Genomic DNA, 12,652 nt, shown 5'->3' with positions numbered 1-12,652 from the left:
TCGAACTTAACCAGTGTCCTCTTATCCAGCAGTGCATTCATTATTCCAGCGCAGCGCTGGCATGCTCGGGACCGAGCTGGCTAGTTGTACTTAAACTGAGCCGCTATGAATAAAATATTCAGTTGTTAGTCAGCGCTGTGTCTCGTCTCTTCCTCCCTCGTGTTTGTGCAGGTGCGCTGCTTTTTTCCTAGAACGATAACGACCACCTTGTCCCCCCTCCACGCTTTCGAGATAATCAATAACCGCGTACTTTAGAAGTGCGTGATGTGATCTTGCTTGTGTAGTTAGGCCACTGGTTGTGTTTATGACGCTCGATATTTATGACGGCGAACAAGGCGCGCTTTGAGCAGGAAATGGACTTGATTGATTTTCGTACGCGTTTTCATTTCTTGCGTGCATACAAAGTGATTGCTGTGCCGCGTGATGGCGGAGGCCGAATTTATGTCGTTTTATATTTCAAAGCAGCGGCGGCTGTGCTGAAAATCACTCTGCTTTGAGTCGCATTTATGTATTTATTTATGCATTTATTGGCTTATACTTTCGAGCGCGTTAATACTACTGACAGCAGATATTTTAGCGCGATGTTGCCCCGCAAAGGCGGCTATGTTAGCCATTTTTCTCTCTAAACTGTTTACGTCAGGCATCCCGGAATACAGCGCCATGCTTCGATTACTAAGTGTGTGCCGTCGACTGATTGCCTTTTAACTCACGGCCGCAGAGAAAATTTAAAGACTTAAGGAAACTTGTTCCGATTTACTCTTGCCATTCTAAAAAGGAGCGAAATGCAGTAGCTAAATGGGTGAGAACAAAACATTAACAGGTTCAATACTAGTTTGAAACCCTAAGCTGCTGACTCGTGCAAAGCTACTTTTAGAAAGATAACACGCAGTATAGGCTGCAGATGCCGCGGCGCAAACTGTAAAGCGCCACACACACGTACCGACGATCACAAGCCTGAAGCGTATACTTGTCTTTCTTCCTATGATCGCTTGTGCAGCGCTTTATGCCTGTTTATACAGTTATTGAACATGCTCGCCCAACAAAACTGTTCTCGTCTCACACGCACACACACAAAAGTGAAGCCTTCCTTTCCTTTCCTTTCGACCGCCTCACGACCCACCTCCACGACGCATAGACGTTGGTTTCACTGCATGCGAGCTAATCAAGCCAGAGGTGCGCCCTTCAACTGGAGGAGAAGCCGCTCTTTTCAAGCGCCTGTAAACTCTTGCTGCCAACTGGACGCAGTCCTACACCCAGACTTCTTTTGCTTCGCAGGATGGACGCGTGACGTGTACCAAAAAGTCATGCCCAGTGCTGCCCTGTCCGCTGAACCGCATCGCCCAAACTCCGGGCACCTGCTGCCCCGAGTGCCGCAGTAAGTATATGCATGCACACACTTCGTGCATGGTTTCAACGTCTGGCAGAAGCTGTCGTATGCAGACGGGCTGGTGATACGAGACAAAAGGCTCCGAGTACGTTGTGAGCTCGCGGGAAGCTTGGGTGTATATACAGCGTTAGTGAAATGTGAAGAGCCCAGGGGGATTTGCCGACAGGTTTCGTTCAGGTGAGGACGACAGTTCCTAGCTTTTACCATGCAGAGATTTGGAACGCTGACCCAGAAGAAAGCCCCCTGGACTCTTCACCACTGAAAATGGCTGTATATCGATCGTCTCCAAAAGCACGCGCGTCATGATCGTTTTCTGCGGGAGTGTCGCTTTTATTATGACCTCGATAAAAGCGAACCTCCCGACGAAGCGCAAGTATATATTATACAGCCCGCGGGTGCGTCCTCGGTGGAATTTGCTTCGTGCTCAAAGCTTTCGTTCTACCGCCAGTTCATTCCCGTCCAAACAAAACGCCTACGTGTTTTTAACGGTGCAGCTCACGAACCAGAGAGAGAAGAGAGCTTTGATATTCGAATAATGGGTTTACCCCGAGCGCGCCGCTTAATAACAAACACATCGCTCCGATCAAGGCGCTGTTATTTTTAGGCTTTGAAGTGAATATTGAATAAAGGAGGCCGACGTGACGAAGCGCAGGTATCGAGCGAACATTCGCTTATTCTGGCGCGGTTGCTGCGCAGGCTTGGACTCTGCAGACAACTTTTGTGCTTTTCTTTCGAGGGTACACAAGAGTTGTCTGTTTTCCAAATGTGATCACAGAATTTGTTTGTACTGCTTTCCTTTTTCTCCTGTACTTGAAAAGATAAACGAGTGAACTCTTAGTTGGCGCCGCGTTATTTTCTCTCAATGGGGGCCACCGTTGTGTCTGCACGAAGATATTTCGCGCGAAACGATTCGGAGCACTGCAAAAGCAAGCGAGCGTGGCGTTGTATTTGCTTTGTATAACGAGCTGCTACACCACGATATTGGTCGGCTTTAACGCAGTGCATATTCCACAAGGGCACAGCGGGAGCAAAATTCACTTTTTTTTTTTTTTTTTTTTTTTTGCTGAGTGACGCGTTCTTCTGGGCACAGACACTATACGTATAGAGCGCACGGCATCCTTAATATTCGTCAGTCGTGGCAGCTGAAAAGCATCATGTCCAGCGGTCGCGAACAAATCTGCCGACAACTTCTCTCATCGCATGGCATTTGACAGTGTCTAGTGACACACACCGAACAGTACGTTCCCCGGAGCTGTATGACCCGAGAAACTTGTCCGCTGGTCTAGGAAGCGGCGAACAAGCTCCTTCTAGCTAGGAGGAATATATTTGAACGCAAAGTGGCGGACACAAGAGTTGTCCCTTTTAGAATGCTGCATGTCCCCGCACAGGACAGGACAGCAATGGGCGTGACAGCCATTTCCCACAGATGCGAAGGGCGGGTGCGCATGCGCCTTTGCAAGAGACAACAATATGCTATATAATCGGCGAACGTCGTGGTACGTGTTGAGCGTGCAACCACGTAGAAAGCGCGCTGTCCTAGCGCCGGCCTTTCATATATAGTGTGTGAGTACTATACAGATGCGAATGGCGTTACAAGCGAAATGAACGATGCGCTGCGCACTTTCCTGCGCGACCTGCGCCGTATCACCCTCAATGTCAGGTCGCACCTCTCAGGAGCGAACAAGCGTAGTTTTTAGTGCCCCCTGCGGAAGCAAAGACGGATCCATCACGTGGCCGGGGGCTAAGAAAACCGAAATTTGAGTTATAATGCATTGTCTGCGGCGCCTCGCAGCGTACTTGTGGTGACAGAATCTCGAATTATTGATGAATGAAATCGTACCGAGACATGCTTGTAAGGGAACCGAGACTCGTCAGATGAAATTGGTTATAGAGGGCGCATTGCTGGCGATTTACCCAGTCTGGCGTTCGTAGGCTTCCCAGAAGCGATGCAGTATAGCTTCACTATATAGTCCACCTGAACGCTGCCCTAGACTACTGTCTCTAGTACGTATACCGGAGAACTGCGGTGGCGGTATTCACCATAATGCGAATGTAGTGGGAAGGTCAGCTCGTGAAGGCTGAGATGATCAGTGTCCATCAGCCAGCTGTTGTGCCAGGGATTTGAGAGGGATGGGTGTGTAACCAACGAGCAAAGGTGGAAACAATTCATAATTCCCGGAACCATTCTGTAATTATTTCGCATGGTGAAATGCGTCACTCCCCGGCACCGCGGCGGGTGCCCCATTGCAGGTTTGGAAGCTCCGCGCGGGATTTCACATGATCAGCAATCTTTATTGTAAACGCCAAGACTTTTCCTCGCTATCTCGGCGGAGGTGTGACGAAGAAGTCTCCGAAGAGGACGCATCGGGATTGGCGCAATTCTGTAATTGCGCTGTCCAAGGTGAAACCCTTCAAATAGGCGCACTTTTAAGGAAGCAAACTGGTTTGTGCTGGGGGGGAGGGGGTCACTTGTGATGACCTTGTTTGAGAGATGACATAATCCTGCTCCACCTGAAAAGCTGCGAAGACGGAGGGGAGGATAAAAGAAAGATGGACGATGGTAACGGGGGGGGGGGGGGGGGGGGGGGGGGGCCACAGCGTGGCGATTCCGAGCGTAGATTATATACGGCGGGCTCGACCCAGCGTGCATGCGTGCCGAGCCTAGTGTCTGGGAGTACGAGAGCTTGCTTTCAACCTAGGCTGTCCAAATGAAGAATGGCTCAATTAGGCAAGGCTGACAGGCTTTCGAGGGCTCTCCTTACGGCACGTGCGCTTACCGTGGCAGCGACGGGAGACCCTGAAACCTCTACCTCTGTACCAGCTGGCAGTGACCTCATTTTATTGCCCTTATTATGCTTCCTGGACGCCTGAGAGTGTCGGGAGTGTGGAGTGAAGATTACGGTATCATTTGCAAAAGGTGGCAAGGCCGAGGAGTCCGGCATAACGAGACGTCGCGGCTGGTGCCAGGGCATTTGGCTTCGCCCGCGCTGGGTGATAAACACACTCAGATTACAATTCAGTGACTCCCGGAATGACTAAATAAATACGGTTCTTACGCACCGGATCGAAAAGCGGTGCACTCCGCGGCTACGAAGGCATTTTCGTTCTTCGGTGCGCTTTTTGTAATTTTATTTTTCCTTCAAGACAAACGATTTATCCCCGGCCGTCGACAGACCTCTCCCTTCCCTCTCCGCATTCCTGTTTCTGCCGCTGGAATGCATTTGTAACAACTCGTAAGCCTTCTCTGTGGTGTATACGTGTCTTTTACACTCAGTTCCACTTAAGTTACAGTTATAAGTGGAAATTTTAAAAATGTTCCGCTTATAAGTGGAACATTTTTTAAAGTTCCACTTAGTATGTGGAACCAGATTAAGAGTGTATATATGCCGAAAGGGGAAGAGACCAATCGGCGACATATATCTGCATACGGCAGTCAGTAACGATCATGTTTACCCTGCGTTCCGTGGAGAGGCGCTCGCACGGGCACTGTCCAGCCGAGCATTTGCGTGCTTGAAGTTCACTGCGTAATTCCGGCCATCCGCATACGTAGCTTTAACGTTGTCGCTGCTCCGCAGAACGCCAGTCTGAAGAACGCCACCGAAGAACGCCTTGTTCATGGTTCTCTTCGCTCCGCCACGAGTTTTGCCGTTGTCTCTGCGTCATCTCAGCGCCACGCTCGGATTGAGCCGCTTTTATTGTTTGTTAGCCCGAGTTCAGAGCTCGTAAACCTCTCACCAGAGCTCGTCCTGGATCTTGACGGACTAAACTGAAGAGTGCGCTTGTGCGCGCAATCTTCCCGCCGATGTTGTGCGAAACTCCCGTATACGTGTATGGGGGCCGGCGTGAAATGTGCCCGTAAATAATACTTTTTTGAGAGAGGGCCTTTTTTGTATTCTTTTTTTTTTTTTTCCTCTCCGACGCCGCTCTGGCGCATCTCTTTTATACGCGCGCTTACGCAAAGGGCTAACCCAACAGGCGGCCGTTTGTTTTCTTAAAATAAGGAAGGCAACGCGACCGACCCCCTGCGGCTTTGACTCGCGCAATACAGCGGCTCTGGGGCAGAGGGCAGATATGGCTGCGCAAGCCAGGCCTCAAAAGTTTACGGAACGCACGTGTCGCGCGAAAAGTGACCCTCCTTGCTGGACGCCTTCTGCTATTGTCAACCTGCATCTTTGAGTGCGTTCACCGTAGTGTGTTGACCGTCCTTTCCTATAGCTTGGGGGCTTTGCGAATAAATGAATTTTTCGCTGTTGCTGCTGCTGCCTGCGTTGTGTTCCGTAAGATTTTTCCTTTTTCCGTGATATAGAAACGGAGGCGATAGGGTAGCGTTGAAAGATGGAGAGCGGCGTAGACTAACTCGAGTTAATGATGTAATAGTCAGGGTTAGAAAAGGGGTTTGCAGTGCGCAGAGGGAGACGGTCTCTTAGTGCAACGCAATGGCATCCGAGAGAGGGGAGACGCCCTCCAGAGTCAGATGCGAGAAGGAGACTGAATTTGCTGGCCGTTGCCGGATTCCATGGAAAAACTGGAGATGTTTAGAGGATGTCCTTTGATCTGCAGTATATGGGCAGTGACGATGATGCCCATATAGATAGATGTCTATTTCCATGGTGAGGACGAGGTAAAAATTTACCTTTCACAGCTTGACTGCACCTCGTCCCCTCAACAAAATAACTCATCGCGTGATTTTTGTTCACCTTTATTTCGTTAATCTGCTTTACGCGGCGTTTGACGTCGGCGGCGACCACGCGATGGCGTAGTGCGGGCAGTTGCTTTGTGCCACCTTAAACGGCTCCAAACCGGGTGTCTTCTAAATCCCGCCATACTAAAACGCATGGACCCGACATTCACGGGTAGGTGCAAATTCTGCGGGCAATATGCTGATCTATACCACATGGTGTGGGCATGCCAGCAAAATACAAATATAAACGTTATAAAACAGCCAACTAGGGAGGGCTGGGAGGCTGTCATGTCCAGCTCGTACCTCGGAGGCCCAGCGTGCCCTGGTACAGAGAGCTCGGGCAGCGGCGGCGGCCAATGGCGTCACCGAATAGGGTCTGCCACCCAGCGCCACAGCCATACGCACCTCCCTTTCCCAAATTATTTCAGTGTAAATAAATGTTTTCTCGCCCTTGGCGAGTGCAATACGTGTATGCTGTTCGAGCGGGTCAGCTCGTGCGCCTTTCTTTCTCGTGCGCCGACGTGCATCTGAATCCCGCCCACAGATGCCGCTATTCCCTATCTTAAAAGCGTTAACAGAGATCGACGAAAATTTCAAATCGCGGTAACTTCGATAAGCGGCATGGCTGCTGTTTGGCCGACATTACAGCGGCTTCGCGTAACGCTGCTCGTGCACAGAACGTGCAGCAGACATCGCGGCGTCAGCCTATGTCGTCACCGGCTTCGCCGGTTGCTATAGATTAGCAATCTGTTGACGAAGAAACGAAAATACTAGTTTTAAAAATATCTGCAGCTCCGACGCAGTTGAAACTTTGAGGTTTAGTTGCATGTCACATCAGGAATAAGATGCAATAAACAGTTTATATCCCAAAATCGGCATCATGACCACTTTAAAAAACTATTGCCGATGCGTTCGATATCACTGGCCCCAGCCTGTAAGATATACCAGCGTCGTCAAGTCGCCGCAGACTTGGCAGTTCAGTGAGCACTACAAAACGCATTAGCCTTCGCCTGAATTGAGTAAAAAATCCGCTCTACTCAAATACCTCACAATTTGTCGACATTGAAGTGGAAGCCACACCTGGCGGCGGCCATTGGGGCCTCAAATTTTGTTCAGTTAGAGCGCCATAACAGTGGCAATGTAAGGCACGTACTGGGGGACAAAAACGGCGATCGTAAATACAGACCGCTCCCTGTTTTAGTAGTATCCGTTTTTGTCATATCATAATTCAATAAAATTCACAACTAACCGGTCCCATCTGCTGCTTTCGAAGCCAGAGTTTCGAAGCATTGGGCTGGAAAGAACGGTGTACGACTGACTCACGCCCATCCATTCGCCAATTGTAACAGCCCAGCGTGCAATAGCTGATGACAGATGATCCAGATCGATTGGCCGCAGATAGTGCAAGGCATGTATGGTAAATTGTGAGCCAATGCTTTGAAACGTATTGTGCGGTTAAAAATCATTTTGCATGATTTGAGATGCGTGGTCATCAGGCTCACTGTTTAGGGGCACTAATGAACTGCTTCATAAAGCTATAGCTATTTCCTGAACCGCACTCTCAGCTCGATTCACGATTTCATTGTAGCGTTTCGTTAGCGTCGACGCGGGTGTGCTGCAAAACCGGGGGACTGAGCCGAGTCCTCGAGCTCGGCTGTACGCGCCATGAATGCCCCTCGTGCTCGGGCATGTACAATATACTGCCGCGGTGCCGTCACAGCAGCAACGACTTTTATTCGTTTTTTTTTTTTTTTTTTTTTTCTAAACGATTATCGCGTAGCACTGCAGTTGTATGTGCCTTTTTTCGAGCCAGGACTTTCGGGAGTGTCGACGGCGGACGCGCCGTGACGTGCGGATTGGAGAGAGGAGCGCGCACCGGTCGATGATCGGCATGTTCGTTATCATCGCTCTTGAACGACGCTTAGCCCCCTAGCGTGTGGGTTCGCATAATGCACAGTTTGTTGGATACTCCTCCTCGCTCGCCCGGTGGCCAGCGGCGACCGCGCAAAATGACTACGACGCAGCAGCAAGGCACGGGGGTTTTCCTTGGCAGAGGGCACCGCGGCGGGTCGGCGCTGCTCGCGTGGCGTCGGCCGCAGACAAGCTGCTGCCACGCTACAACAGTGTTGCAACACGCCCAAGAGCCTTGGGTCAACACCCATGGGCCGGGGGCCCGCAAATTTGTTTCAAGACTGCACCCTGTGTTTAGTCTCAGGCGGCCGAGCAACACAAAAGCCAGGGGTCAAGAGCGCGCGCCGCCAGAAATGCTGAAAAATAAGTTGCGTGGAATTGGAAAGGGGTGGAAAGAGGAGCACCTGCTTCTGCGCGATTGCCTCGTATAAATCGCCACAGTACGGGGGAGGGTTTACGGCCGCCTTTGTTTTGCGGCAGCCCAGGCAAGAAAAAGAACACTGGCCTATAGCTCGGTGGTTTTCGGGCGTAAACATTTATTCGAAATCCTCGCCACCGGAGCCGTCGCGGGCGACCCCCGCCCCATTCTTTTCTGGGACGAGGATCGAGACGAACCAGAAATGACGAGGTGAGGAAAATCCTCGCGGGGCATTTCTTGCTCTATTTCTCTTGGCAAGGCGCGCATTCTCATTTTTCTTTCTTCCCCGTCTTCATTAAAAGGGACTTCCGCCGGGAAAAAAAGAAATATTTAATGGCGCCCGGAGCAAATATTATGAAAAAGGGAACCCCGGGGACGGTAGCGGGATCAAACGGCGCTTTCATTGGGTTTTGCGTCTGGGCCCGCGGCGGGGCCGCGCGTTCGTTTAACTGGAGCACCAGACCGCGGCCTGACTGATTTACGCGCTCCGGCGAGACACCGTCACTCGCCGCGTTCGATTCGCTCTGCCAAGACGCCACGAAGCTCGAGCAGCCGCTTTTGGCCCCGGGCCGCAGCATCGCTGGAAAGACGCTTTCCAGTGACGCGCGTCGTGAATTCGCGTCTGCGGTGCACGCTGCGCTCGAGCGATATTTCACTACGCCCCGATAGGACACTTCAATGCACACTCAGCTGCATGCAGTGCGGCATTCAGCTCCCCATTTGTCGCGTCTTACTCTATGACGCTAGACTTCAAATTATCCTCCCGGATCATAATGCTGAATGTTTCACTAAACCAGACATGATAACCCGCGCGATCTTGCGTAGCAGCGTGTTTAATATATCGGGAAGGTCTTCCTTTCGGGTCCTTGCTGCGAACACGACTTCGCAGGGGCCGCTAAAATCCTCAGTACGTGACATTTAAGGGACGCTGAAGCATTTCAAGTAAAACCATCGGCCGCCTCCGTTTCTGGCAGTGGGTTGCTCTACTCTCTAGTTAGGTTTGGATCCCTTCCAGGCTAAGGCATGCAGACCCGACCAGTGAAGCAAAGATTTTCGCGGTTTATGCAGAGATGCTTTTCTTGGCGCCTGCAGTCAAACTTATATATTATAAGGAGTGAAAAGTTTACTTTGTACCCACTGAGGTGGCTCACTGGTTAAGACGTTCAGCTGCTGAGTGCGGGGTTGGATCTCGGCCGCATAGCGGCTGCATTTCGACGGAGGCGGAACGCGAAAGACGCCCGTGTGCTGTACGATCCAAAATAATCCGCAGCCCCTCAACGAGTGTTGGTTTTCTGTTGCCCTGCATTAACTTTCTCTTTTTGATATCGTCCACCAGGAAGGAGAAAGCTGTAGCAAAAACCGATTGCTCCGAAAATGAGACCTTCGAAAGGATGAAATGCGCCGTTAATTTCTTTTTCATCTTTTTTTGGTCATTGTTGCACCGCCGTTTAGTGTGGACCGAGCACCGCGCGGAACGAGACACTTCTGTCGCGGAGTAATTTCCTTTCCCCGGCGTGCGAGGTCAGCGCCTTCAGCAGTATATATGAGGCAATCATACAAATGCGTCTCAGTTAGACCGGATTGCGTCAACTCCCCCAACGCCCAAACTAAACGCCATCGCAGCTATTGTGTATTTTGTTACAACCAATGAACGTTTCTTTCCAGTATGTTCGAAATTTTCGTGCAGTCGTTATTTCTGCTAATGGGCGAGATGCAGGAACGAAGAAGCTAGCCTAAATGTGCCACGCCACCTGACTGAAATTGACAATCGTGCGTCGATCTTCTTTACTGTGATCGTGTTCTTGCGCCGTTTCATTACTTACTACAGAACTGCTTGGTTTGCACGTTATATGGTGCGCTGCTGCCATATAGCAAGCAAACCGCGTACAAGTAAATTGACAGTGTCATTATCCAACTTAACAATGCGCCGCCCATAACGTATATCGCCAGACACACACACACACAAAGGCATCACAAGTATTAATACACGCGATCTACTGATGACCTTTAATTAATTTTCCACCCTCAGTTAGAGCGCCTGTCAAGGACCGGCACGCCTGTCTAAGCTTTAGTGCTCGTCGGTATCTTCGTGCAGAGACATTTGAGATACAAACGAGCATTTGGCGACGAAAGTACAAGAAAGGCCGTAAAACGCGATGGGCGAACCTATTCCTGCTGAGCGCGTCATTAAAAGCGATGCGCATCCATCGAGATGCAGACGCAGACACGTAATGAGAGATAGGAAGAATAAAGAAAAGGCGAATTGCCGGTAGTGCGGAAAATTTTCGAGTGCGAGAGGACGGGACAAAACAAAGGCAGGAGAAACGAGGCGGGTTGTGTACATCGCTCGTGGCACTTCATAAATCACACGCAATCGGCCTCCGCCGCGCGCGCAGGCCCGGCCAGCGGAGGCGCCTTGGCGCACTGCAGCAGCAGCGCGCGGTTGAGCCTTCCCCCCCTCCCCTTCGCGTCTCCGAGTGCGCACTGTGTCACGACAGGCGGTGGCCGTGGTTCTCTCCATTGTGGATCGTTGCCCTTTTCGCCCGGGCGACCGAAACTCAGCCAGACAAGCTTTCTCTTTCACTGCCCCTCTCGTTTCCTGCCTTTTTTTTTTTTTTTTTTTTTTTTGCGCGCGCTCTCCGAGCTCTTCTTTTCCGGGACAAATTGCGCCACGCATTATAATACGATGGGAGCCCGGGTCGCCGTCGTCTGGCCCGTCTGCATTGTTGGCTTTCCCCATTGTGGGTGCTTCCGTCCCTCCCCCGCTTGCCGGCCTTCGCTGGGCGCAGCTGTGCGCGAGGCCGCGCAAGAAAATGAACGGAGACGCCCTGAGCAAACGCGGGGCCGCTGCTTGTGTTGCTGTTATTATTGCGGCGTCACATTTTACAAGGAAACGTAATTTCGGCGTCGGCCCGTTTCTCTCGGCCGCAATCAAAATATGCGTCGGTTTTCCTGCACGCATGCCATTCGAGATGAGCCTCTCCGGGTCGCTCGGCGATGTTGATACACGCGGGCGATTTGGTTTCGCCGCACGGCCTATGCAGTTGCTTCCATCCGCTATCCCGGCCGAGGCCATACAAATTCAACCAGCGTCGCCATATCGGCTTCACTCGCTATGCGGCCTCTTCCCTGGCTGCCTTTACCATAATGGCGTGTTGCTTGATTTCACTGCGGAGCGTCGGTCGCCGGCCGAGCAGGCAGAAAGGGCCCGGAAGTTCTGGAATGGTTGCCCTCCAGGGGACGCCGTGCATTTAGATGAGAGCTTTAAGCGAAATCACGATTTGTTCCGGGGCGTGGAAAAGTACTCGAGGTGCATTACAGTTGTGACCATCCCGGAATACTACCCCACCGGTAGTATAGAGGCGGCCATATTTTCTTCTTTTCCTAGTTCCTTTTTAATCGCGCGCCATGGCCAACGCTGTCAGGCACCAACATCTCATTTAAGCCCATGTCAATAAAAACGGAAAAAAGTTGGGTTCGAGAGAAATTGCACTCGTAAAACATCTTTCCCGCTCGACAATCCTCTCAGCTTTAAGATATTGAGTGCTTAACTATATTGGAAAGGGCAAGCCATTGTAGCGGAATCTCGAACACCGAGTACGGGGTCTTGTGAAACTCTCGTTTCTGCATTTGCTCTTCTTCTTCCACCCTTCCCCGTCCGGTTTCTAGCTGACCGTTTCGTTTTTCCCGAGATTGAAGAGGGGGGGGGGGGGGGGGGTGGGGGGGGGAGCACGGGATTTAAGGAGCCCTAGTGCGTAATCCTTCGGAAAGATAAGGCGGCTTCTGCTCAGGAACTTTTTGTGAGAGGAATTTGCTCATATTGACGGGCTCTTCCAAAGTCCCATTCCTCCTGCCCGAACTCGAGCGGCTCAGCTCTTTTGTCGGCTCTTAAGGACGACATGTCGCGCCTTTGCCGAAGGGAGGAGGGGGTCTTAACAATTCTGCACTTTCTGCAGCGCCTTTGTATTATTCGACGCAGCGGCGACAATCTGCAGGTCCTAACTCCTCCCTCCTTAGCCTATGCTTCTGAAGAGGCTCGGCGCTCGATGGATCTGCCGTACGGACAAAGCGCGGTCCTTGGAACTTGTGGATTATTCCAGGCACTTGGGTATCTCTGCTTTCGGGATTGGTAATGAACCTTCGCACTTTCTGACACTCGCTGCAGAGCACAAATGAACTGCTTTTAATGTCTGGCTGCGCACCGAAAAACAGGAGCGCATCTGCGGGAACTCGGTATGGTCAGCGCGCTAAGCTG

The 12,652-nt window shown here is 51.2% G+C and overlaps 1 protein-coding gene across 1 annotated transcript in view; it reads left to right on the top strand.

Moving 5' to 3' along the window:
- cv-2 (crosveinless 2-secreting protein) overlaps window positions 1-12,652 on the top strand; it is a 230,100-nt gene that overhangs the window by 166,595 nt on the left and 50,853 nt on the right. The window contains exon 8 of the mRNA XM_084590795.1: window positions 1,276-1,375. Within this exon, the coding sequence (XP_084446921.1) occupies window positions 1,276-1,375 (100 nt within the window). The remainder of the gene's footprint in view (window positions 1-1,275; window positions 1,376-12,652) is intronic.

Source organism: Amblyomma maculatum, chromosome 1, assembly GCF_055883805.1.
Source record: "Amblyomma maculatum isolate TAMU_Amacu chromosome 1, ASM5588380v1, whole genome shotgun sequence".
NCBI classification, from domain to species: Eukaryota; Metazoa; Arthropoda; class Arachnida; order Ixodida; family Ixodidae; genus Amblyomma; species Amblyomma maculatum.
This window is presented reverse-complemented; position numbering and strand designations above follow the sequence as displayed.